This window comes from Ahaetulla prasina, chromosome 9 (assembly GCF_028640845.1).
Source record: "Ahaetulla prasina isolate Xishuangbanna chromosome 9, ASM2864084v1, whole genome shotgun sequence".
NCBI classification, from domain to species: Eukaryota; Metazoa; Chordata; class Lepidosauria; order Squamata; family Colubridae; genus Ahaetulla; species Ahaetulla prasina.
The window spans coordinates 810,638-837,484 of NC_080547.1; the positions used below are offsets into that span (position 1 = coordinate 810,638).

At 50.4% G+C, this 26,847-nt stretch overlaps 1 protein-coding gene across 6 annotated transcripts in view; it reads left to right on the forward strand.

The window, feature by feature from the left end:
- The first annotated feature begins 1,902 nt into the window (after nt 1-1,902).
- The window catches only part of GFRA2 (GDNF family receptor alpha 2), a 32,142-nt gene continuing 7,197 nt past the window's right edge, over nt 1,903-26,847 (forward strand). The window contains exons 1-6 of one of the 6 annotated variants that reach the window (XM_058194024.1): nt 1,903-2,133; nt 5,157-5,471; nt 7,115-7,198; nt 13,448-13,799; nt 24,146-24,246; nt 25,363-25,503. In XM_058194024.1, coding sequence (XP_058050007.1) covers nt 2,094-2,133; nt 5,157-5,471; nt 7,115-7,198; nt 13,448-13,799; nt 24,146-24,246; nt 25,363-25,503 — 1,033 coding nt within the window. In that variant the 5' untranslated portion in view covers nt 1,903-2,093. The remainder of the gene's footprint in view (nt 2,134-5,156; nt 5,472-7,114; nt 7,199-13,447; nt 13,800-24,145; nt 24,247-25,362; nt 25,504-26,847) is intronic. The other 5 variants (XM_058194022.1, XM_058194023.1, XM_058194027.1 and 2 more) reach the window with 5 other exon arrangements.

The window sequence follows — 26,847 nt, forward strand, 5'->3', positions numbered from 1 at the left end:
AAATTTATACTTCTCCTTTACTGACGGACACAAGAGCCGTCTTCCTAATTTGAGGGGGGGGGCAAAGCAGAGGGATCCAGCCAAAGCGCCAGAAGGCAGGAGAAGAAGCAACTATAGATAAGAAGCAAATCAAGGAGAGCAGCAGCCTAGAACTAAGGAAAACTTTCCTGACACTGAGAACAATTAAGCAACTTCCCTCCAGAAGTGGTGGTCTCCATCGCTGGAGGTTTTCAAGAAGAGCTAAGACAGCCATTTGTGGGGAATCGGGCACAGTCTCCTGCTTGGGAAAGGGGCTGGACTAGAGGACCTTCGAGGTCCCTTCCAGCCCTAGGGTTGGAGGATTCAAAGCCACTCCAAACTCCCGCGTCCTAGACGCCAGCCCGCACCCGGCAGAGAGGAGGCTGGCCAGGCCCAGCCGGTGCGGAGCTCCAGAGGAACTCCGTTCGTTCGCTCGCCCGCCCGCCCGCCCGCTCTTTGCCGCCGGGAGGCGGGGAGAGCTGCCCCTGCCCGGCCCTTGAGGGAGCGGAGAGGAGGAGAAGCGGCCGAGGAACGAAGGTCTGTCGCCTTTCGACTCGCCGCGGCCCCGCCTGCCCTTTCCCGGAGGCCCCGAGGGATTCCCTCACGCGAAGCGACCCTCCGGCCCCTCCAAAGCGGCCCAAGGGGCGGGTTGCGCCTTTGATCCCCCTCGGTCCCGGCCCAGGGCAGCCCCTCCGACGGCAGCCCAGCCGGGCGGCTGAGAGGGCGGCCGCCTCGGCTCCGCTTGCCCCGCCCGCCGCCCTGGGAGCGCAAGCCTGGGCGGCAGAGGGCGCAGGGAGCAGCGGGCGCCCTTGGACGGCGCGGACCACCCTCCGGCCTCGCTCCTCCCTCGAGAAGGGCCGCCCCTCCGCCGCCCGCCCGCCCGTGCCGAGGGGCCGAGCCCGATTCCCGCAGCTGCCGCCCGGGGGCTGCCAGGCGGCGCGTCCCGCCCTTCCCGCCGTTCTTCGTGACGGCCGTCGGGCGCCTCCCTCATCGCCGGAGCCGCCCGCCCGTCGGTCCGCCCTCGCCGCCGCGATGCTGCCCGGGCAGCCCAGGAGGGCGCCGCCTCCGCCTGGCAGCGGCTGAGCTAGACCGAGGCTCTTCCGACGCCCCGCCGAGAGAGCGCCCGCCATGACCCGCGCCGGCCTCCTCGGCCTCCTCCTGGCTCTGGGTGGGGGGCCGGCCGGCCCGGGGGCAGGGCGGGGGTCCTGCGGGCGGAGGGGGCGCGCCCGGCTTGCAGCGCCCAGCCGAAACTTTCCCGGGAGCTGCGAGTCCGGGTGGAGGGGGGTTGGCGGGTGGAGGGAGCAGCTGGCGGCTTTGCGCCGGAGACCCCCGAGGGAGGCTGGTCCTGCGGCGGGTCCGTCTGGCGGGGCGGGGAGGGAGGCGGCAGGGCAGGGCAAGGCAAGGCAAGGCGGGGGCGCGGGACCAGCTTCCCACTTCTCTCCCCCCCCCCCCTTCAAGGGAAGGCAAGAAAGGAGGAGAGAGGAGGAGAAGCGGCCGAGGAACGAAGGTCTGTCGCCTTTCGACTCGCCGCGGCCCCGAGGGATTCCCTCACGCGAAGCGACCCTCCGGCCCCTCCAAAGCGGCCCAAGGGGCGGGTTGCGCCTTTGATCCCCCTCGGTCCCGGCCCAGGGCAGCCCCTCCGACGGCAGCCCAGCCGGTCGGCTGAGAGGGCGGCCGCCTCGGCTCCGCTTGCTCCGCCCGTCGCCCTGGGAGCGCAAGCCTGGGCGGCAGAGGGCGCAGGGAGTAGCGGGCGCCCTTGGACGGCGCGGACCACCCTCCGGCCTCGCTCCTCCCTCGAGAAGGGCCGCCCCTCCGCCGCCCGCCCGCCCGTGCCGAGGGGCCGAGCCCGATTCCCGCAGCTGCCGCCCGGGGGCTGCCAGGCGGCGCGTCCCGCCCTTCCCGCCGTTCTTCGTGACGGCCGTCGGGCGCCTCCCTCATCGCCGGAGCCGCCCGCCCGTCGGTCCGCCCTCGCCGCCGCGATGCTGCCCGGGCAGCCCAGGAGGGCGCCGCCTCCGCCTGGCAGCGGCTGAGCGAGACCGAGGCTCTTCCGACGCCCCGCCGAGAGAGCGCCCGCCATGACCCGCGCCGGCCTCCTCGGCCTCCTCCTGGCTCTGGGTGAGCGGCCGGCCGGCCCGGGGACAGGGCGGGGGGGGGTCCTGCGGGCGGAGGAGGCGCGCCTGGCTTGGAGCGCCCAGCCGAAACTTTCCCGGGAGCTGCGAGTGCGGGTGGAGGGGGGTTGGCGGGTGGAGGGAGCAGCTGGCGGCTTTGCGCCGGAGACCCCCGAGGGAGGCTGGTCCTGCGGCGGGTCCCTCTGGCGGGGCGGGGAGGGAGGCGGCAGGGCAAGGCAAGGCAAGGCAAGGCGGGGGCGCGGGACCAGCTTCCCACTTCTCTCCCCCCCCCTTCAAGGGAAGGCAAGAAAGGAGGAGAGAGGAGGAGAAAAGCCCCGGCAGCCTGGAAGAGCCCCGGGCTTACATCGCCCGGCTTGGACGAAGAATTCCGAGCTGCCCTTCTGGCTTTCAGCGCTAAGCAAAGCAGGGTCCGCTCGGGCCGGTTGGCCGTTGAGTGGGCGCCAGGCTGGCCTGCCAAGGAATCCGAGGCTGAATCCCGGAGGAAGGCGAGGAACTTCGCTGAGCGCCACTGGGGCGGCTCGCTCTCTCCGTGGGGACGGGGTGCAAGGCAGCTGCTCTCGCTTTTGGGGGCCGGCACGATGCAGCTACTAGGTCTGCGGATGGTGGGTGGGGGGAGGTAATGGGAATCCAGCTTCCAGGCCTTGGGTTCAGCAGGGAAAGGGTGAGATGCTCTTGAGCCCCTCCTCAGCCTGGGCCAGGCCCTCCCTGGCAGCGGATTCCCAGTTGCTCGGCCCCTTTCTCTGACTGGGAGGTGGGGGGTGGAGGGCCCAGGGCAGAACCTGATGGTGGAATTTCAGAAATGGAAGCTTGTGGTCCAGTCTAATCCCCAGAGCCTTCTCTGCTTGGGGACCAGGTGGGCACTAGGCATGTCAGAAGGGAGCAGCCCTGTGCCTAGCTGCCCCCCCTCCCCATGAGCAGCTTTGCTCCCTGGCAGTGGCCAGGCCTGGCAGGTTCTCTGCCCGGCAAGGAGCTTTTGCTGGGTGCCAAGTCCAAGCAGCCCTTAGCTTTGGGGCAGGAGGCGGGCAGCTCGGAGAGATTCCTGCTGGAGATGTGGATGTTGCCACTGGAGGAGAAGGGAGAGGCGGACTGGACTCTTTTCAGCAGCCTCTGAGCTGGGAATGCTGCGGCATTAACAGGGCCTGCGGTGGGACCAGGGCTTTTGCATCTACCCCTTGGGTGTACCATTGACAAGAGAGTGACAAGAGTGTCTTTTAGCCACCGTGGTGTTAAAACATTTGTCATTTGTCTGGAAATGTGGGCTCCTTTTGTGTAGGAAACCCACAAGTGCGCTAAGGACATAAAATGGCTCCGGCCACTTGGACCTCAGAGCTGCATCATGGCTACAAGTCGCCTCTCAGGCCATTGGGCTGTAGCAGGAGGGCAGAAGGGCCGTCCCTGGTAGGAGGTGGCAGCCGTCTTCCAGTCTTCATGCTTTCTGCACTGCTGTAGTTCAAGGAGGGATTTCTGCTTCTGCTCAGCTGCTGGGCTCTCCAGGTCACTGAGCCATAGAAAAGATTGGAAATTGCCACTGGGCAATGCTCCTTCCCTCCCTCTCTCCGCAGTTTGCTCTTCCTCTCTATTTTGCACTGGGCTGCTGCCTCCAGTTCCGGGCCCCATGTTTTAAAAGAGACACTGAGAGGCTGGAGGGTGTTTGAAGAAGAAAAACCAGGATGCTAAAAGGCTTGGAAGGAAAAACTGGGGAGTAAAAACTGGAGCTCCTGGAAAGGTTTAGTCTAAAAAAGAGAAGTTGTGGTAGCTCTCTTCATGCGTCTGAAAACCTGGTCCTTTAGAAGATGAGGGCATTTTTCAGATTCCTTCCAGAAGGGAAAATATGGGATTTAACATATGGGCAAGAGGTCTCTCTGCTGGACATCAGGAAAATATCGGAAGAGGAGGAGGAGGAGGAGGTGTTGAATGGCTATGGGCCCTGGGTTGCTGCTCTGGGCAAGGATTGGGACAGACAATCCATCCCGTGCTTGTGGGTAATGATGCTGCAGTTGGGGGACCTTTTCGGTGGCCCTGAAGCTCTTCTCTGCCGCAGCCAAAGGCCCATCAAATGCTTGCAGTCCTCCTGTGCTGGGTTAGCCCTCCCACTCGTGGGGCTGGGAAAATTTTGTCCCCAGGAAGCATCCTTGGATGCCTGTGGCTCGGTTGCCTGGTTGCCTCTTGCTCCCCCAGGTGGCATCAGGAGCCCCCCCATGCGCTGAGTTGCCACTTTGGCCCCCTTGTGGTCCTCCTCTCAGATTGGCCCTTGGATGTGGCCTTTGGGGCCAAGCGTCCAGGCTTTTTGCTCCAGGCAGACTTGCTTCGTGTGCAGCTTTGGGAATCGGCCTGTGAAGAAGACCGGATCCGGTGGCTTCCGCATGGGAGGAGGCAGCTGAGGGGCTGGGTTTGGGTTCCTGGGCTTTTCATTGCTCTTGTGAGCCAGCCACAGTCGGGCTCCTTAGGATAGGCAGTCACAGGAATTTCTGAAATGAATAATTTCAAAATTATGACTGAGGGCTTGGCCAGAGAGTTCGATTTGCCCCAGAGGCCATCGGCAGAGGAAGCTGCGCCTCTCTAAACCACTGCAGTGTGCCTTGGTTGCCAGCCTTCCTGATGCCCGTGGAACAGCCTGGCTGGGAGGGTTGAGCCGGAGGCCCCCTCTCCAACCACCTGCTGGGGCTGCCTGGTTGCACCATCACAGGCCATTGCCAAGAATGAGCCATTTTCTGACTGGCTGCGGCAGCCCCAGCCTGGGAAGACTGCCAAAGGGGGCTGGAGGAAGACAGAGGAAAGCTGTTTCCCAGGGCTGGGTGGGGGGCCCTTAGCTTCTCCAGGAGCCTCTGGGCCAAAGTGAACTTGGTGGAAGGGTGGCAAGGGGCCTGTATCTGCCCCCCACAGCCAGGTTGTGGACCAAGCTCAGAGGGAAGGTCCTGGAGAGTGTTGGACGCTGGGGGAGGGGAGGAGATGGCCCCAGATGCCCTGAGGACCTGCCCTGATCCTGACATGCTGGTTCTCTGTCTCCAGGCAGAGTGCTCCTGGCCTGGGCTGGGCTGTCCCCGCCAGCCACCCTGGAAGGGCATAGTTGGCAGAGCCCCGTGGACTGTGCCCGCGCCAACGAGCTTTGTGCTGCTGAGCCCGGCTGCAGCTCGAGTTTCCGCACTTTGCGCCAGTGCCTGGCTGGCCGAGACCACAACACCCTGCTGGGCAACAAGGAATGCCGGCTGGCACTGGAGGTGCTGCAGGGAAGTGCTCTGCATGGCTGCCGCTGCAGGCGCAGGATGAAGAAGGAGCTGTCCTGCCTGCAGATCTACTGGAGCTTCCACCTGGGCTTGGCCGGGGGTGAGCCCAGAGCCGGGGTCTCCTGGGAGCTGGGAGGGGGGGGACACAACATGTGAGCTATGCAGACCCCTAAACTGGAGGGTGAGGCCTTTGCCCCAGTTGTGAGCTGGAGGACGCACCCTGTGACGGCTCTGCAGTTGTGGAATTGTCATAACCCAAAAGACAAGACCAGCTGTGCCACTGCTGACCTGGGAGGTCCATCCAAGCCTGCCAGCTATGCCCTCTGGGCCCTCGTGCCCAGGTGCTGCCCAGGACCCCTTCCTGCCTGCTGCTCGATGGAGTCAAGGCAGGTCAAGCGTGATTCCTGTCCCCCTCTACCCTCCCCCCATGCCCCAGTGTCAGTTGGGTTGGCAAAGCCACTGCTGAGAAGATGGAGTGGCTGGTCCTGGATGCCCTGTGGCATTGGGGAAGACCCTGGCCCTGGCTGGAGGAAGCCACTGCTTTTGTTCTTATTTCACCAGAGTTGCATGAGAAAGCCCCCCCCCCAAAACCCTCACTGCCCCTCTCGGGACGGCAGCTGCTCCTGGAAGACCCTGGAGTGGGGTGTGTGCCTTGCAAGGCTGGATCTGGGCATGATGAAAGGGAAGGTCTGTCCCACAAGTCAGGCCCCCTTGGAATGCTGAAGGGCTGGCCCCCCCAGGTTAATTCTCCCTTCTCACGTGTCCCCAGAGAGCCTTCCTCTTCAAGTTCTCTCTCCCCCAGCCTTCCTCATGGAGCCAGACCTCCTCCTGATGGTCAGCAAAGTCCAAGCTACCCCCCCACCCCGCAGCCCACAAGAAGGCATATCACGTCTCTTTGCTCAGGTCTTTGGTCCCGGAGCCCAGCTCTTGCCCGGGGAGGCCGAGATGGCCCCTCTCTCCCTCTGCTGCTGTGACAATGACAAGCCCAGCCAGAGGGACTGAGGATGGGAAATGCCCCCCAGCCCTTTGGGGTAGAAAAAATAGCAGCCAGTAGCCCTGGGCAGAAAGTACGCTGGCCTCCCCCAGCTTTTTTGTTGTTGTTTACATTTATATCCCGCCCTTCTCCGAAGACTCAGGGTGGCTTACAGTGTGTAAGGCAATAGTCTCATTCTATTTGTATATTTACAAAGTCAACTTATTGCCCCCCCCAACAATCTGGGTCCTCATTTTACCTACCTTGAGTCAACCTTGGGCCTGGTGGGATTTGAACCTGCAGTAATTGCAGGCTGCTGTGTTTTAATAAGAGGCTTCTTACAGCCTGAGCCATCACGGCCCTTTGATTTGCTGCCACCCTTCAGTGGGCGCCCCCAGTCCCCAAGGATAGCCGTATGCTTCCCATGGACAACAGTTGCTGGGGATGATGGGGGCTGTACTCCCAAAGGTCTGAAGTGGGCGCTGACCTAGGTAGGGGCTTCTTTCTGGTTGGGAAATGCTGGTTTTGAGAATCCAGGTGCCCTGGTGGCCATCCAGGCAAGGCCCCACCCTGGCTCCTAAAGCTTACAGGCACAGCGCCTGCACAGCCCGGCCTCAGTGGATCGTGCAGCTCAAGGAACAGGGCACCCCAGGCTGCATCAGCTCCCCACTTAAGAGGAGCCCATCCCTTCCCTGCCCACTGACCTCCTGCCTCCTGCAGTTATTCCAGGTGTTGGTGCAGCTGTTAATTTTTTCCTTCTCTGCCACCAGGAGCAGAATTTTATGAAGCTTCGCCCTACGAGCCCATCAGCTCTCCTCTCTCTGATGCCTTCAGACTTGCTTCAATTGTCTCAGGTACTTTGAAAAAAGAATGGGAGCAGATGCTTCCTCACCCACCTGTTTCTCCCCCCCCTCCAATTCACATGATTGCAGAAGAACCCTAAAATGTTAGGTGCCCCCTTTGTCCTCGGAAGGCTTCATCCAGCAACTGTAGGCCTCATTCATGGGCCAGCTTTTGACCCCAAGGGGTCGCCTCAAGGCACCCCTCTGCTTTTATTGCATGTGCTGATAGCTGTCCGGCAGTCCTGTTGAAGTGATCTGGTCTCCGTTAGATAAAGGTAAAGGTTCCTGTGGCACATATGTGCTAATCGTTCCCGACTCTAGGGGGCGGTGCTCATCTCCGTTACAAAGCCGAAGAGCCAGCGCTGTCCAAAGACGTCTCCATGGTCATGTGGCCGGCATGACTAAACACAAAAGGCGCACGGAACGCTGTTACCTTCCCACCAAAGGTGGTCCCTATTTTTTTCTACTTGCATTTTTTACCTGCTTTCAAACTGCTAGGTTGGCAGAAGCTGGGACAAGTAACGGGAGCTCACCCCGTTATGTGGCAACACTAGGGATTTGAACTGCTGAACTGCCGACCTTTCAATCGACAAGCTTAGCACCTTAGCCACTGAGCTACTGTGTCCCATATCTCAGATAGGGAAGATTAATCAGGTGATCCGGTGGATAAAGTTACTCGGATTTACTCTTGGACTCTTGACTGGGCAGAGCAGGCTGAGGTAACTAGGTTACAATCTGGTGGAGGGATCTGGGATGCGTTTGAGCTTGTGACTCCTGAGGAAACTCTCTGTGCTGCCAACATGGCCGCCTAGAGCCCATCTGGGTCGTGGAAGCAGCCGGGGAAGGGACCTGCCGTTGGCCTCTTTGGTGGAGGGGGTGTTGCCCCCAGCTTGGAAGAGGTCCTCAAGGGCCTGTTTCCAATAACCATTGAGCACTTTCCAACCTTCCCTCTTTGAGGAAGGCTGTTGAGAGGGGGGTCAGTCTGCCGATGATGAGAATCTGGGAGGAGATGGATTAACTGGACCCATTTGGGCTTCAGCCTGGGATTCAGTATTGAGACAGCTTTAGTTGGGTGATGACCTGTGGGGGAGCCTTCATTTGTGCTTCTTAATCTCCTGGACACAGCATCCTTCTGAGCCAGCTCCGTGGGTGGGGGCACCATTTTATGGTCTATCCTTCCTCGGGGGCTGAGTCCAGTCGGTGTTGATTTGATTGGGAGATTGCTCCAAGCAGAAATGGCACCAGAGGTGAAGGCAGGTTACGGTGTGGCTCCATCTGATCCCAAAGCAGAATAGATGAAGGGGGGGGAGGCTGATTCTGGATCCACTCAGCCCTGGCATAACTGGGACCCATTGCAGGGAGAGTTTTCGGCTGGCAAACTGCTGTTACTTGGATGTAAAGCTTTTATTTTGGAAAGGCTTTAGAAGCTGGTGGTTGGACGTTTAATGGGCATTTTTCCATATTTGGGGTGCACTTTTATTTTTCACTGGCATGTATTTATACATACATTTATTTATGTAATCCTTGGCATAATTTTTTTGTTTTTAATTTTTTTAATTTATTAAATTTATGCGCTCTCAGCTAGAAGCGACTCTGGGCTTTATCATATCAAATTGCTTTGTCGTTTTAAAAGTACGTTATAGAAGTCTTAGTTCAACAGTGGGAGATAAATATTTTTAATTAGAAATAAATAGTATTATTCTCTAATTTTGAAGCTCTGGATAGTGCTTCAGGCTGGAACGGCTGGTGGCCCTGGGGGCATCGGTGGGAGTCCCTGGGTGGCAATTCTACGGACAGGACATCTGGCTGGACCTTAGAAGACGGATCTGCAAACCTGTCTGCTCCAAGAAATGCTAAGCTTAGATGCCAGTTGACAATAGATTTCTTTTTCCACTTTGAATTAAATCACCATCTTAAGCTATTTAGCTGGTGGAAAATAGGACGGGGGGGGGGGCGCACACTGAGAAGCCTTTAGCTCTTGGATTCTGGGCTTAACAACATGTTTTCAGGAAGGGGGGCTGAGAATGTGGGGGTTTCCTATGGGAGAAAACAATACTAAATGCTAACGGGAGTGTCACTTTTCCAGCTGCATTGGGATGTAATAGATTAGCCAGGTTGGATCCAGAGGAGATGTGGAAAGCGAGTTATTTACATCTCAAAAACTCCCCCCTCCCTCCTCCTCCAGTAGTTGTCAGAGGGCTAAGTCTGACTCTGGGGCAAGTCAGAGATGATGCTTGGTTTTTCTCAAATATTTGAACCTGGAAGGGGGAAGGAAAGCATGCATTGGTCTCAGCCCTGGCGAGGCAGCTGGCAAAGAAAGGAGTGAGCCCTTCTTCCTGTTGGCATCAGGATGACTCGTCCCTCAAGGGGAAGCTGAGGAATCCAGGGCTGGGTGGGAAGAGGGATGCTGCACACCAGGGGGGCTTTCTTGGCATTTTTGGGGATGGTGGGTTTATTGGCCTTTTTTTTTAAAGCTTCTCTATATTTGTTAATCAGACAGGTTTCCTTTTTCCTGGGAACATATTGGGAATTTTTCTTTAGGTTTTTTTTATTTTAAGGATAATGCTAAGTGGGTGCAGATTAGGTGATGTTCACCAGAGAAGTTGTGGGAGAGTCCTGGGATTCTGAAGAGGTTGGAATTGCACAAGATTGCAGTTGACTCTACAGAAGGATGCTAGAAGTTTGTATGGTCCAAACGTCAACAAAAAGCGCTGCAGAAAAATGCAGGAGAAATCCCAAATTAGATTATCCTCAATGGGTCATTGCCCGACTTCTGTATCAGGACATGCACCAAAGGGAAGCCTACGGTCTCTTGGAGACCATCAATTCTACCAGTCCGATGATCTTACTGTTGGGAGGTAGTTTAGCTGGGAGGTGCCTTCCTTCCTGTAGCTTATTCTCTGAACAAGAGGATTCTTGTTCAGGCCTTGAGCTTCTATGTGGCCTTTTTTGGGGTATTTGAAGAACATTTCCAATTCCTTTGCCGTCTCCTCATAGGTCTTCAGTTCTAGTCATCCTTTTTCCTTTTCTGAATTTGTTCCAGCTCATGAAATGAATACCGTGCTTGGTGGGGTTTGAATAATGCAGAAAAAAGCTGCATGATTTCATAATTCCTATCGTTTGGAAATTATATTTCTGTTGGTGGAGGGCACGATAGTATTTTTAGTAACATGATCTCACTGCTGATCCACAGTTAATTCTGTTCCATATCCTAGTTCACAAATATTATGACCAAGTCCATTGTGTGTCTCATTTGTTTTTCCTAAAGTGAAATTTTTTGCATTTCTTTTAACTGGTTACATTTTATTTCTACTGTATTTCATTTTCTTTGTTCAGTCCTCTTCTCAACATCCATATAATTTTGAACCTGGTTTTTGTCTTCTGAAATCCCAATTGCAGGTCCATCAAAGTTTTGAAGGCTGTCAGGTCCTAGGCTAAACCCTGCAGTTTAATGAGAGGGAAATACTTAAAAATAAAGAAACATTCAATGGGAAATGACCTTCATCGAGCTGAAGACCATATGCTGTTTGTGTATCTCCTTGCCTTCCTTCGTCATATTCTATTTCCTACAGTCTAGCACAGTCTCTGCTTCTTGAGTTAGGGTCTTCTTCTCTTTCTGTGACTGGACCACTTTGGTTCTAGTCTTTGGGTTCTTCTCGTGGCCCTTCTGTGGCCCTTCGCAGGTTTTTTGAATCCTGGAGGTGCCCAGAAGTCACTTCAGCATTTGAGACTGGACTGAATCAATATTGAACAGATTGGGGCTAATTATAGTCAATATTTGGAAACTAAACCAGTTTAAAATCATTGTGAAATATCAGGTCCCAAGAACAACGCATGGAGTTACTTGTGAGTAATTTATTGCTCTGCACCTATAAGAACCTAGCCAGATTAAAGCAATTATTTGCATAACTACAGACATTCTCTGGGAAATGCTAGGGAGGAGCCCCATTTTTAGCTCTCTTCCCGCCTCCCAGACGGTCCATGCTCCACTGCCTCTTTGCCCTCTGGTAAGCAGCCCTTCCCTCCTGGGAATCCAGATTACATTCCACCACACCAAATGTCTTTTCTACCAGCTGCATTTATTAACTGTTACTCAATACCTCATCAAGATCTCTTTCTTTTTTAAAGGTACTTTTATTACTAGGTCAGGCAGTTGTGGATCCATCTGGTGGAGATGCTTTCCGTCTCACATTTTTCTATCTTACCTAGAAGTAGGTTGTGGTCTGTTTAGTGAAAGAGCCACATGTGGCTCCAGAGCTAAGGGTTGCAGACCCTGGTTTAGTCAAATCCCTCCCTGAAGTCTAAGCAGACTATTGTATGTCCACCAGCATTTAGTCACTTTGTCTAGAAAAGGCAATAGAGTTCTCTGACACAATCTGTTTCTCACAAATCCATGTTGGCTCCTAGTAATAGCTTTGTTCATTTCTAGGTACTCGCAGATTTGCTGCTTGATCATCTTTCCCTCTTTCCCAGGATTTTCTCAGGTTAGGCTTAAAAGATCCGTAGTTTCCTGAATCCACTCCCCCCCTCTCATTTTTTGAAGAAGGAAGCCCCCATCAGCTCTTTTCCGGTTTTCTGGTCTTTCCCTGGTTCTTCAGGAGCTTTGAAAGAGATGGTGCCTACTTGCTCCTTCAGAACTCTGGGTTATGGGATAATAATCCATGTGGTCCTAGCAATTTGAATTTGTCCAAAGTGGACAGGTGTTTTCTCATCGTATTGTTGCTTATTTTGACTTGCATTCCTATTCTGTCTCCTACAGCCTTGTTTTGGATAGGTTGGACTATTTTCCCTTTGGTGTGAAGGCAGATGCAAATAATGAGTTAAGCAGTTTGTTCTGACAGCTCACGGCATATATCTTAATAAATTGTGATATTTTTCACTTGTGTCTTCTGGAATAATAATAAGTAATATAATTTCACAACTAATAATTATAACTAATAAGAATTTCTTGCTGTTCAAATTTTATTTTTAGACATTTTTGAATATTTTGATGTATTTCTTTCCAAATCATTTCAGGGTTGTTGTTTTTTAAATAACCACCACGTACAATAGTGTTCCTTCTTTGTTATGGCATTTCCAAAATTTATTGCTATATGATTGGGTAATTATTGACAGAGTTATATCCCATCTGTTAAACATTTAATACCAATGTTATACTACAACTGTAACTTGTAGTAAATTCTATTGTGATTATTTCCTTGAAATTCTGCATGCATTTTATTGTTACTCATTTTTTAATTTGTACTATTTCTGTGTCATATTTTAATAACAATGAGAGATCTAATTACCTATCTGTTTGTCAGTCTGTCTAGGTTCTGTATAAATGTTGCAAATTCTATCATTGTTCTCAAAGTTCCTTCTTTTTTCTTGAGATCACTTCTTATTCTTCTAGCAATTTGAAAAAGACATTAACCATGTTAGCTGAGCAGTTCTTGCTGAATATTTATTATACAAAGTTCATTTTGGGCATAGTATTCATTTTTACTGTTGCAGTAAAAGGTAAAGGTTTCCTCTGGCCAGTCGTGTCCAACTCTAGAAACGGTTGCAGTTCTCATATCTGTTTCTTGGCCAAGGTGCCAGCTGTTGTCTGAAGACATTTCCCATGGTCATGTAGCCAGCTTGGGTAAACCCCAAAAGCTCAGAGAACACTGTCACCTTCCTACCAAAGTGGTACCTATTTATCTAGTCGCAATTGCATCAATAATGGGATTCAAATCCCATCACTACCCGTTCACTTGTGGGCGCACAACGCTTCTGTGCATGTGCAGAGATGTCCAGAAGGGTAGTTGGAGCCTCCCACTGCCACCGCTACCAGATTGCCCAATCCAGGGCGAACAGGCACCAACCCACCACTGATTTGCATGCTTTCGAACTGCTGGGTGGGTGGGAATGGGAGCGAGGAACGGGAGCTCACCCGGTCGCACGGCACTCAGGTCTCGAACCAGGGCTGCCAGCTTTCCAGCTGACAAGCTCAGCGTCCACAACTGCTGAGCCCAGTCAATAAACCTTTAGGGGTTTTTTTTTCACATGTCAAGATCTTTTTAATTTTTTCCCATAATTCATTGTCATCGTTATGAAATGTATAGGAAGCAATAAAGTCCGGTGTTTGGGTGGCCTGATCCAGGTAGGATCACCTTCATGAGGGGAACGCAAAGCCCTCCCCGCCCCCCCCAAAAACCCCCCTATTAGCTAAAGAAGGGCTGTCCGGCCGTCTGTCCCAGCTCATCCCCTCTGCCCTCTGTGACTCTCCTCCTTCCCCAGCAGGGACCGACTCCGCGGCTGCCTCCAGGAGCAACCCCTGCCTGGACGCGGCCAAAGCCTGCAACCTGAGCGACGACTGCAAGAAGCTGCGCTCGACTTACATCTCCACCTGCAACAAAGAGGTCTCGCCCACCGAGCACTGCAGCCGGCGCAAGTGCCGCAAAGCCCTGCGCCATTTCTTTGACCGGGTGCCCAGCGCATACAGCTACCGGCTGCTCTTCTGCCCCTGCAAGAACCAGGCCTGTGCGGAGCGCCGCCGGCAAACCATCGTCCCCGACTGCTCCTACCAGGAGAAGGAGAAGCCCAACTGCCTGGCTCTGCGGAGCATGTGCCGAGCGGAGCCATTCTGCCGGTAAGGCCTGCTGGCTTCTGGGGGAGGGGAGGGGGGGAATTTGCAGGGGGCTTTAGCAGGTTGAGGCATTTGCTGTGAGGGACCTTCTCCTGACGCCCCTCCCCAAGCTTGAGAAGCTGACCTCTCAGCCCACCCTGGTCGAGGGTGCAGTGGTTGGTTGGGGGTTGTCTTTTGGCTTTGAGACCCCTACCTGGTTCTCCAGGACAGATTTATTTGGCCGCCTGCTAGGGATCGGGTGGGGTGGGCAGCGACTGCTCTAACCTCCTGTTTATGGTGATTTATTAATTACTTATTAATTATTCAGGACCTGTACGGCTTTCCTGTTAAAAGATGAAAGAGTGGCTTAATGCCAACTACTCATATGGCAATCAGCAGGGCCGCGAAATAAACGAACATAATTTTGGGTTGCATTTTAAAAGTTTAGTTTCCAAATTGCCTTAAATTAGCAGTTCCCACTTTTATTCTGCACCGATCAAGCCACAGCTCAAAACAGTTTCTGCCATTTCTGGGTATCTCCCTGAAGCGGGATTAGGTCAGTGGCCCCCTAGCTTGGCATCCAGAGCGACTGAACACTGCAGGAGGTTCTGGAAGATCTCCAGCCTGCCCGGCCATCCTGGCAGCTGCCTCTGAGGCAGGAGCTTGAACCCCCATCCAGATTGGGGTTGCCTTGGCCCAGTCCTCCCTCCACAGCTGCCTGGTCTTCTTTTACACATGCCTGACTTGATTTCTTGATTACTAACTTTGCCTCGTGTCAGGATGTTCCCTGTGTCATCCTGAATCTGCAGACTTTCTTTACCACGTGTGATCCCACTGCTTCCCTCTAAGCTAGGAAGCCCTGCATGCTCCAGGCTTATGTCACAGCAAGTGGCCTGATTGCCCCACAGATGGTGTTGCCTTTCTTGCGTCTTGTCAAATTCATTATGATCAGAGCACGATAAGAGGGATGAATCCTGCCTGGGAAATGGGTTGGTCCAGAAGTGGGCTGAGCATTTGCTCCACTGACTTCACGTTTTAGGAAATTCCCACATTCTGTGGCTTTCATTTGGGTGGCCCCAAAAGTGATCAATTCCCACTTGGGGCAGAGTGGGGCCGATTTTGGACTGGGTCCCTCGAACAAGACTTGATGAGATTGGAGGTGCAAATCATGCTTAAACCTGAAAGCAGCTGCTCACAGCTGCTGGGGAATTGGGGGCTTTCTCACTCCGTTGTGTTGCTTATGTGGCATCAGGAAGTTTGGGTGCGTTATTTAGGGTTTGTCATATAGCTGAGGGGTAGGCAGGGGTTTAAGGTCTTGAGGTTCTGCTTGGGTTTTGCCTTTTGTTACTCCTTACGTAGCCTCCTTGGGGCTCAGCCGCTCTTCCAAAGAGATGGCCGGGTCCCCCTTCAGCTGCCACGCTTGAGGGAAATCCAGATCTCCTCACTTGGTCTTCAGGTAAGCAGGAGCCGCTCTTGGGACTTAGCAGTGTGCCAGTCTCTGGAACTGGCTCCTCCCGAGAGATGCCATCTGGAAAGCCTCTGAAAATCTGACTCCTGGGGGAGGAACAATGCCTGTGGCCCCCCAGGAAGGCTTCCTTCGTTAGGTATGGCTTATCTGCTGGATCAGCAGCCTTACTCTTGCTTTCTGGGTCGGGCGGCGCCCTCTAAATCAATGAAGACATGGATTCCCTCTGCGGAGAGCCAGGGCGGGGCTGCGGGTGGTGGACAGAGTCCAATTTGAGTAATTTGCTAGTTCCATACAGTCCAGGGATACTACCTAATTAAATCAACAACCAGTTTTAGCAATAATTATCGTATTATCCCTTCCAAATTAGATATATCAAAGCAATTGTCAGGATGCCTCAGTGTATCTTTTTTTTTAAAAAAAAAAAGCTGCAATATTTCACCAAAGATAAAAAAGCAACAAATCACAGCAGTGCCAATCAGGCAGAAATAGTCAAATTTGGGGAGGCCAGGAACCAGCAATGCTACAAGCAGGGCTGAGCTTCCTTATCCTCTTGAATCACACACTGATAAAGAATAAAATAATATTAACTTAAAACAAGTGAAGCAATTAGCTAGAGTAATATACAAATAACTAGCAAAATAAATCACATAATAATATAGTCTTTGCCCATTTTCAATCCCAGAGCATGCCTTGAACCAGTGGTGGGTTTCAATTTTTTTTACTACCAGTTCTGTGGGTGTGGCTTGTGGACCTGGTGTGGCTTGGTGGGCGTGGCTTGGTGGGCGTGGCATTCCCCACCAAGCCACGCCCCACTCCAGGGGAAGGATACTGTAAAATCCCCATTTCCTCCTGATCAGCTGGGACTTGGGAGGCAGAGAATAGATGGGAGCAGGGCCAGTCAGAGGTGGCATTTGCCAGTTCTCCGAACTACTCAAAGTGTCCGCTATCGGTTCTCCAGAACTGATCAGAACCTGCTGAAACCCACCTCTGCCTTGGACAATACTTAACCTGCATTAAATTCTCCCCCACAGCCTGTGACTTATTTTCTCAGGTTTTCCTGGTCGCCCTTGTGAGCAAGGATGGCTTTTCCTTCCTTGATGGCAAGAGCTCATGGCCTCTCCCTCCATTTTCTGCTTAGATTCTGCAATCCAGGCAACGTTGCATCCCCATTTCAGCCAGATGTGGGGTGATGTGTGTGTGTGTGTCTTCCTGCAGATGAAGCTTTGCAGACTTATGCTCTTCACATGATGAACAGAACGGCTGAGAGTTTGAGGCAAACCAGGTGGTTTTAAGTCTTCAAAGGGCAAGAGTATTTCATCAAAGAGGAAAAGGTGCCAATGTACTTTTGAAATGGTGCCTTTCGTGAGGGACTCCCCTGGATCTGTTTAATTCATGCCTTTTTTAGATTATTTCATGAAATGAATGCAGTCCACAAGGCTTCCTCTTTCCCCCTTTCCCCTTGCTGGTCCCCATCCTCGTGTTCTGGGGCGCTTGGCAGCTCCCTGTAAAGCCTCGCTCCCCCCTTTGCTCTGCCCCCTCCACAACTCCCAGAGAGATGCAGAGGGTGATGCGCCTGGCAGCCAAAGCTTTGTCCTTGTGGGGCCCAGCGGCAAAGCAACACGTGGCTTGGATAGGATGAAAAGGTTTCGGAGGGTCATTGCAGCTGGCAGGTCCTTGAGACTCAGGACTCCCCCAAATCACTGCTCTGGAAGTGGGGAAACAGAGGCTGCTGGTATTTAACTACCTGCCTGTCAGATAAATTGAACAGATAAATGTCCTGCATCGGATTATATAATTTGTAACAGAGGATTCCTCATTCCATCTGGAATCTTGTTGGTTTATTCCATATATCCTTTAGTTTGTGATGGTCTGTGGTTTTAAGCAAATAATCATTTATAATTTAATCCATCTTCCTGCTGGAAACTTGGCAAAATACCCTGTTTGGAACTCAGGCATGAGGGCAAACAAATAGAATAGAAGAATAGAATTTTATTGGCCAAGTGTGATTGGACACACAAGGAATTTGTCTTGGTGCATATGCTCTCAGTGTACATAAAAGAAAAGATACGTTCATCAAGGTACAACATTTACAACACAATTGATGATAATATATCAATATAAATCATAAGGATTGCCAGCAACAAGTTATAGTCATACAGTCATAAGTGGAAAGAGATTGGTGATGGGAACTATGAAACGATTAATTAAATTAATTAAATTAAATTAAGTACTGCAGATTCAGTAAATAGTCTGACAGTGATGAGGGAATTATTTGTTTAGCAGAGTGATGGCCTTCGGGAAAAAACTGTTCTTGTGTCTAGTTGTTCTGGTGTGCAGTGCTCTATAGCGTCGTTTTGAGGGTAGGAGTTGAAACAGTTTATGTCCAGGATGCGAGGGATCTGCAAATATTTTCACGGCCCTCTTCTTGATTCGTGCAGTATACAGGTCCTCAATGGAAGGCAAGTTGGTAGCAATTATTTTTCCGCAGTTCTCATTATCCTCTGAAGTCTGTGTTTTTCTTGTTGGGTTGCAGAACCGAACCAGACAGTTATAGAGGTGCAAATGACAGACTCAATAATTCCTCTGTAGAATTGGATCAGCAGCTCCTTGGGCAGTTTGAGCTTACTGAGTTGGCGCAGAAAGAACATTCTTTGTTGTCCTTTTTTAATGATGTTTTTGATGTTAGCTGTCCATTTGAGATCTTGCGATATGATAGAACCCAGAAATTTGAAGGTTTCTACTGTTGATACTGTGTTGTCAAGTATTGTGAGAGGTGGAAATATGGAAGGGTTTCTCCTAAAGTCTACCACCATTTCTACGGTTTTGAGTGTGTTCAGTTCCAGATTGTTTTGGTCACACCACGAGGCTAGTCGTTCAACCTCCCATCGGTATGCGGATTCATTATTATCTCGAATGAGACCAATCACTGTTGTATCATCTGCGAACTTCAGTAGCTTAACAGATGGATCATTGGAGATGCAGTCATTGGTATACAGAGAGAAGAGAAGTGGGGAGAGCACACAGCCTTGGGGGGCCCCTGTGCTAATTGTACAGGTATTTGATGTGATCTTGCTTAGCTTCACCTGCTGCTTCCTGTTTGTTAGGAAGCTTGTGATCCACTTACAAGTCTGTTCCGGTACCTGTAGCTGGTTTAGCTTAGTTAGAAGAATGTCTGGAATGATGGTATTGAATGCTGAACTAAAGTCTACAAAGAGGACCCTTGCATAGGTCTTTGGAGACTCAAGATGTTGTAGGATGTAGTGCAGAGCCATATTAACAGCATCATCTGTTGATCTATTTGCTCGGTATGCAAATTGCAAGGGGTCTAAAAGCGGATTCGTGATGGTTTTCAGGTAGGAAAGCACTAGCCTTTCAAAGGTTTTCATGACTACAGATGTTAGAGCAACTGGTCTGTAGTCATTCAGTTCCTTGATGGTGGGCTTCTTCGGCACTGGGCTGATGGTAGAGCGTTTGAAGCAAGAAGGAACATAGCACATCTCTAGTGATTTATTGAAAATATGGGTGAAGATGGGGGCCAATTGGTCAGCACAGACTTTTAAGCAAGAAGGAGTTATCTTGTCTGGGCCTGGAGCTTTTCCTGGCTTTTGTCTGTGAAATAGGTCCTGCACTTCCTTTTCTGTGATCACTAGGGGTTGTGAACCCAATGAAATGGGGTCAGTTGTAGGAGGCTTGGCTGTTGTTGGTGTGTCTGAGATGGGGGTTGTGGAGATAGGTGGCTGTAGTTTCCTTTCAAACCTGCAGTAAAACTCATTCAGGTCATCTGCCAGTTGTTGATTACCTTCAGCCTGGGAAGGAGGTTTGCCATAGCCGGTGATATTTTTAAGAGTTTTCCACATGTTTGCTGGTTCATTTGCTGAAAATTGATTCTTTAGCTTTTCAGAGTAGCTTCTTTTTGCTGCTCTTATCTCCTTGTTAGTGCATTTTTGGCCTGATTGTACAGCATTTTATCACCTTTTCTGTAGGCTTCCTCTTTGGAATGTCGTAGCTGCTTAAGTTTAGGTGTAAACCAAGGTTTGTTATTACTGTGTATTCGCAAGTTCCTTGTAGGTACACATAGGTCTTCACAGAAGCTGACATATGATGTTACAGTATCTGTGAGTTCATCCAGGTCTGCAGAGGTATCTTTAAAATATTCCAATCAGTGCAGTCAAAACATGCCTGTAGCTTTAATTCTGATAATTCTATGTAGTAATTAAATAATTCTATTTAATTCAAATAATTCTATTTAATTCAAATAATTCTATGTAGTAATTAAATAATTCTATTTAATTCAAATAATTCTATGTAGTATTTATCCAGAGTTGTACAAAGTCAGGACTTGACAAATATTTTTTTTTAAAAAAAAAAACCAGGCTCATACTTTTTGGACGGGTGTTCAGGTTCCAGTGCTGCTACCTCACACAAAGCAGGCTCCCTTTTAACCCAGAAAATGCCTCCTGGGGGCTCTCAGTGGCAATTAGAGGTGGCCTTCGTGGCATTCCAGAAACGGATTTCATTCCACCCTGGAATTTTGGTGGAAGATCAATTCCTTTGGACGCCTCTAAGGGATGCGCAAACATTGCCAGGCAGAGAGTGGGCAAACTCCATTTGTGGATCCTCCTGGTGATCTGGTCTGTGCAGGGGGGTAGAGGCGGCATCCATGGTTATGCATTAGGCCTCACACTGCCTCCCAGGTCCCTGGGTTTGTCCAGCCGGGGCTTTGAATGGGTGGCAGGCCAGGTGCCCCTTCCTCCCTTGGCTCCATGGGGCTTTTCTCCCCAAGTTTGCCCCCACAAAGACATTCCAGATTTATATGTAACTGTATGAAATATACATGCACCGATGCTTACATAGAGCTTATATAAAAATAATTACTAGGATTTAAATTTCACATCAGCCAAGCTAATAAATTTTCCGCCCACACTGGCCTAAAACTAGCCCAGGTTCTCAAAGCCTTTTGCATCTCAGCTTCGAGACTTGCAAACCAGCCGCTTTGGCTCCTTCTTTGTCAAAACTTCACACAGCCCTTCTACTTCCCTGCCAGAGGCTGTTCCTCCAGTGCCGGAGGGAAGGCCCAGCCCCTATGACTGGTTATTGTGTCCATATTCTGGTAAATTTGCTGAATGTCACTTTAAATCCTCCAGGTGGGTGGCAGCTGTGTTGGCAAATTCCAGAGTTTAAAAAAAAAAACTTATGGAAATTGTTGGAAGGAAAATTAGGTCCGTTTTGAGCTGCATTTGAATGAACACAGGTAGTTACTTGTGAGAGGTGGAAGTATGGAAGGGTTTTCCTAAAGTCTACCACCATTTCTACGGTTTTGAGTGTGTTCAGTTCCAGATTGTTTTGGTTGCACCACAAGGCTAGTCGTTCAACCTCCCATCGGTATGCGGATTCATTATTGTCTCGAATGAGACCAATCACTGTTGTGTCATCTGCGAACTTCAGTAGCTTAACAGATGGATCATTGGAGATGCAGTCATTGGTATACAGAGAGAAGAGAAGTGGGAGAGCACACAGCCTTGGGGGCCCTGTGCTAATTGTACAGGTATTTGATGTGATCTTGCTTAGCTTCACCTGCTGCTTCCTGTTTGTTAGGAAGCTTGTGATCCACTTACAAGTCTGTTCCGTACCTGTAGCTGGTTTAGCTTAGTTAGAAGAATGTCTGGAATGATGGTATTGAATGCTGAACTAAAGTCTACAAAAGGACCCTTGCATAGGTCTTTGGAGACTCAAGATGTTGTAGGATGTAGTGCAGAGCCATATTAACAGCATCATCTGTTGATCTATTTGCTCGGTATGCAAATTGCAAGGGGTCTAAAAGCGGATTCGTGATGGTTTTCAGGTAGGAAAGCACTAGCCTTTCAAAGGTTTTCATGACTACAGATGTTAGAGCAACTGGTCTGTAGTCATTCAGTTCCTTGATGGTGGGCTTCTTTGGCACTGGGATGATGGTAGAGCGTTTGAAGCAAGAAGGAACATAGCACATCTCTAGTGATTTATTGAAAATATGGGTGAAGATGGGGGCCAATTGGTCAGCACAGACTTTTAAGCAAGAAGGAGTTATCTTGTCTGGGCCTGGAGCTTTTCCTGGCTTTTGTCTGTGAAATAGGTCCTGCACTTCCTTTTCTGTGATCACTAGGGGTTGTGAACCCAATGAAATGGGGTCAGTTGTAGGAGGCTTGGCTGTTGTTGGTGTGTCTGAGATGGGGGTTGTGGAGATAGGTGGCTGTAGTTTCCTTTCAAACCTGCAGTAAAACTCATTCAGGTCATCTGCCAGTTGTTGATTACCTTCAGCCTGGGAAGGAGGTTTGCCATAGCCGGTGATATTTTTAAGAGTTTTCCACATGTTTGCTGGTTCATTTGCTGAAAATTGATTCTTTAGCTTTTCAGAGTAGCTTCTTTTTGCTGCTCTTATCTCCCTTGTTAGTGCATTTCTGGCCTGATTGTACAGCATTTTATCACCTTTTCTGTAGGCTTCCTCTTTGGAATGTCGTAGCTGCTTAAGTTTAGGTGTAAACCAAGGTTTGTTATTACTGTGTATTCGCAAGTTCCTTGTAGGTACACATAGGTCTTCACAGAAGCTGACATATGATGTTACAGTATCTGTGAGTTCATCCAGGTCTGCAGAGGTATCTTTAAAAATATTCCAATCAGTGCAGTCAAAACATGCCTGTAGCTTTAATTCTGATAATTCTATGTAGTAATTAAATAATTGTATTATTTAATTGTATTATTATTGTATTAAATAATTCTATTTAATTCAAATAATTCTATGTAGTATTTATCCAGAGTTGTACAAAGTCAGGACTTGACAAATATTTTTTTTTTAAAAAAAAAACCAGGCTCATACTTTTTGGACGGGTGTTCAGGTTCCAGTGCTGCTACCTCACACAAAGCAGGCTCCCTTTTAACCCAGAAAATGCCTCCTGGGGGCTCCCAGTCGCAATTAGAGGTGGCCTTCGTGGCATTCCAGAAACGGATTTCATTCCCACCCCTGGAATTTTGGTGGAAGATCAATTCCTTTGGACGCCTCTAAGGGATGCGCAAACATTGCCAGGCAGAGAGTGGGCAAACTCCATTTGTGGATCCTCCTGGTGATCTGGTCTGTGCAGGGGGGTAGAGGCGGCATCCATGGTTATGTATTAGGCCTCACACTGCCTCCCAGGTCCCTGGGTTTGTCCAGCCGGGGCTTTGAATGGGTGGCAGGCCAGGTGCCCCTTCCTCCCTTGGCTCCATGGGGCTTTTCTCCCCAAGTTTGCCCCCACAAAGACACTCCAGATTTATATGTAACTGTATGAAATATACATGCACCGATGCTTACATAGAGCTTATATAAAAATAATTACTAGGATTTAAATTTCACATCAGCCAAGCTAATAAATTTTCCGCCCACACTGGCCTAAAACCAGCCCAGGTTCTCAAAGCCTTTTGCATCTCAGCTTCGAGACTTGCAAACCAGCCGCTTTGGCTCCTTCTTTGTCAAAACTTCACACAGCCCTTCTACTTCCCTGCCAGAGGCTATTCCTCCAGTGCCGGAGGGAAGGCCCAGCCCGTATGACTGGTTATTGTGTCCATATTCTGGTAAATTTGCTGAATGTCACTTTAAATCCTCCAGGTGGGTGGCAGCTGTGTTGGCAAATTCCAGAGTTTAAAAAAAAAACTTATGGAAATTGTTGGAAGGAAAATTAGGTCCGTTTTGAGCTGCATTTGAATGAACACAGGTAGTTACTTGAAGCAGAGGAGAAGTTTATTTCCCAGAGAAGAATATGGTTCCAGCTGATCGGAGGTGGCCGCCCTCCAAGCTTTCTCTCTCTCTAGAGGCTCCTTGTCAGTGTTGCCAAAAGCTGCCTTTAAGAATCCTAAGAAGATGCATTCAATTACGGAAATGACTCCTTGCAGTTCAATTACCCAGCAAGGAGTTTGCATGCTTTCAAACTTCTAGGTTGGCAGGAGCTGGGGTGAGGACGGGAGCTCCCTCTGGTGCATGGAGCTCAAGTCTCGAACCTGTCCTGCCAACTTTTCAGCCGAGGAGTCCAGCCCCTTAACCACAGCCTGCAAGATTTTTATATGCACAAAAACATTTCTGTTCTCTATTTCTTTCTTTGTATTTTTCATTTCTTTTTTGCTTTTCTCTTTCAAAAAGTAGATTTTTTTTAAAAAAAATTCTTTAATAAAAATGGCATGAGGGAGAAAGAAAGAGAAATGGGCAGAAAAAGGACTTCAAGTCAAGCCCTTGTGGAGAATTGGGCTCGATCTAACTCTGACCATGGCAAAGCCACGTTTCTCGCTCTCTGCAGTCAGGGCAGAAGGCTTGACATAGCAAAAGCTGCTGAGAGGTCCAGGAGGACGGTTGCTTGTATCTTGGGATGCCTTTGTCCTCCACTTCCTCTCTGAAACTGTCACTTGAGCCGCTTTTCCCAAAAAGGGAAGCGTGGAGATGACAAAAAACGATGGAAGGGCCACACATGATTTCCTTTGAGGCAGGCAAAATCATCTGCTCACTCAAAAAACGAATTCGCCACCATTTGGGCTCAACCACCAGCTGGGAGGTCTTAACTACCCGGGAAGGATGTAAATCTAAAGGCAGGTGAATAGTTCTGAGGATCCAAACCCCTATTTCTAGGAGTTATAAGATCAGACATTTTCCCACCTACCTCCACCCCCACCCACCCCACACATCTCTGAGAGGAAGGAAAGGGGCTCAGGTGTTCGGGCCGGATTGGTGGCCTTGTCCACAAGAAGCTCCTGGGCGCAGAAACCATTCCCACTCCCAGGTGGAAAGAAGGAGATAGAAGGCTTTTAAAAGTGTAATGAAGCAGGTGGGGATTTTCCAAGCCCCACAACAGGCAGATGCTGTCAGTGCCCCCTTTTCGGTCATTCTAACTGTCTCTTCCGTAAGCAGGTCCAGACTGGCAGATTTCCATGCCAATTGCCAAACCTTCCTCACCAGCTGCTCCAGGGACAACTACCGGGCGTGCCTGGACTCCTACACTGGCCTGATAGGTAAGTCTTATAGATTGGGAGAGGGTCAAGTAAGGAAGCTGCTACTGTACCCATCCTTGATCCAGCCAATCCGGACAATGCTGAGACACCTTCGGTTTCGCTTGCCCGTGAGTCCGGGGGCAGCGTGTCCATCCTGGCACCCTGACCTCTTGGAGGCCTTCAGAACCATCAGCTCTGGGATCCTGGGGCCATTGTGGGGGGCCCTGTTTGCAGTGGTTCTCCTTCCTCTGAGGCTAGTTCCATTGTGGGTTACGGAGTGTGACGGAAGAGTCTGGAACAAAGCAAGGGCCTCTTTCTTTCTTCTCCCCATTGCTGGCCAGCGTCTCTCAGAGCCCCCCACTTTTCCGGCCTCTTTTGGTGGCCGAGTCATCGGAGGCCTCTCAGGTGCATTTGGCTCCCCTTGTCTCACTCGGAAGGTCCGAGTAAGGCTCAGCCGTTCTTAATTTTCTGCGGATATTTCCTGATTCACCTCCTTGATGAATATGTCCAGCTTAAATGCCCCGTCCACATCCCTTTTATTGTGCCTTCCTTCTCCTTCTCTTCTTTTTGACAAATCTTTATTGTGGTCTTTCACCAACACAGAAAGCTATAAACAGAGAACTAAGAAACAGTAATACTGAAGTATGAATTAAGCGCTATAAATTAAAATAAATTATGTGAACATTGGAATCATATATAATGTCTGCTATAATGACGTCTGCCTCTAAAATAAGATTTCTGTTCCACACTAAAAATAAAGATGTTAGTAATATAAATGTGTGGATGTAGCTTTTAGCCACTTATTATTTAAAGTAAGAAGGAGCAGGAGAAGAATAGGAATTATAAAATCGCTGTATTGCTTATCTTTCATTAACTATTCTAAAAGTGAATTTAGCAACCACGGGTTATTTTGGAATTTTCAGTAGAGATACGGAGCTTGTGGTTCACCTGAGTGGCAATGAAGAGAGAGGCTGATATGGCAAAAGGAGGGTGCCAAAGACTGGGGGGAGGGGGGAGGGTGCTGAGTTGAGTGCAGAGCAGGGGATCCTTCCAGAACACCCTTACCCCATAGCTCAGTGGAAAGCTGCCTTTGGGGGACTGGGCACCCTGGAGAACCTCATTCCTCCTTTGCAACAGGTTTGAGCCTGACCCCCAACTACGTGGATGCAAGCTTTAGCAACCCGAGGATCTCCCTGTGGTGCTCCTGCCAAGGGAGTGGCAACATGGAGGAGGAATGTGAGAAATTCCTGAAGGACTTCACCGAAAACGCTTGTCTCCGTAAGCCTCCTCTGGATTCCTGGGCCCACCTGAAGCAGGGCTTCCTCCAGGCCCTTCCCTGGTGGGAGAAGGGAGTGGGTGGGTCCATCCTTTGTGCCGTGCTGGAGAGCCTTCCTGGTCTTTCTGTGGGTCAGCCAAGTTTCCTTGGCTTCAGGAGGAATATCCCTCCCCCACCCTTCCATCTGGCCAGGGTGTGTGTGTGTGTGGGGGTTGTATGCGTGGGTTGTGGAGCAGAGAGAGAGAGGAGTGGTTTGGCTTGTTCTTCTGCCTTGATCCCAGTCTTAAGCCCCCTCCTAAGGCCTTCAGGAGGAGAGCCAGTTTCATCTCCACAGGCTGCCCATTCCAGGCCTGGGTCTTAATCAGAGCCTTATGCACTTTTATTCTTTTACTATAAAAAATATCTCTGCTAATCTCGAACTCAGAGAGCCAGTTTGGTGTTCTGGCGAAGGCAGCAGGCTAGAGATGGTGAGTTCTAATCCCACTTTGGGCAGAAAGCCAGCTGGGTGATTCTGGGCCAGTCACTTTCTCTCAGTCCTGGGATGGAGGCAATGGCAAAGCACTACTGGAAAACCTTGCCAAGGAAACTGCACTCATATAATCATGGAATCACAGAGTTGGAAGGGAGCTTGGAGATCTTCTAGTCCAGGGGTCTCCAACCTTTGCAACTTTAAGACTTGCGGACCTCAACTCCCAGAATTCCTTAGCCAGCAAAGCAAAAGCAAAGCAAAGCAAAGCTGGCTGAGGAACTCTGGGAGTTGAGGTCCACAAGCCTTAATGTTGCTAAGGTTGGAGACCCCAGTTCTAGTCCAACCCCCTGCTCAAGCGGGAGACCTTATGCCGTTCTGGACAAATGGCTGCCCTATCTTTTCTGGAGGACCTCCAGTGACGGAGCACCCCAACTCTGGGAGGCCAGTTGTTCTCCTCTTAGTTCTTAATCCAATTCCTCCCGGTTGGGACTCTGTTTGTCTACTAGACTTGTCCGGGCAGTCTCTGAGAATCAGACATGAAGAAAACTAGAGTTTGCCCTAAGCAAAACCTGCTCCGGGAGGGCTAAAATTCTCCCTCTTGCCTGAGTTTGCACAGCTGATTAACACGCCCCCCATCTGTGCGCCCCAATGAAATCTATGCCTGCTCTGCCCCTGTTGCAAGAAGCAGAGAAGAGGGAGGGGGGGCAGAGCTGGGACCGTCTTGCTGTGAGAGGAGAGGAGAGAAGGGGTCTCGGAGTCATTCTTGCAGCCTTTGCCAGCAGCCGTCATCTTTATTATTTATTTTATTATTATTATTTATTAAATTTTTATACTGCCCTTCTCCCGAAGGACTCAGGGCGGTGTATAGCCAAGGGTA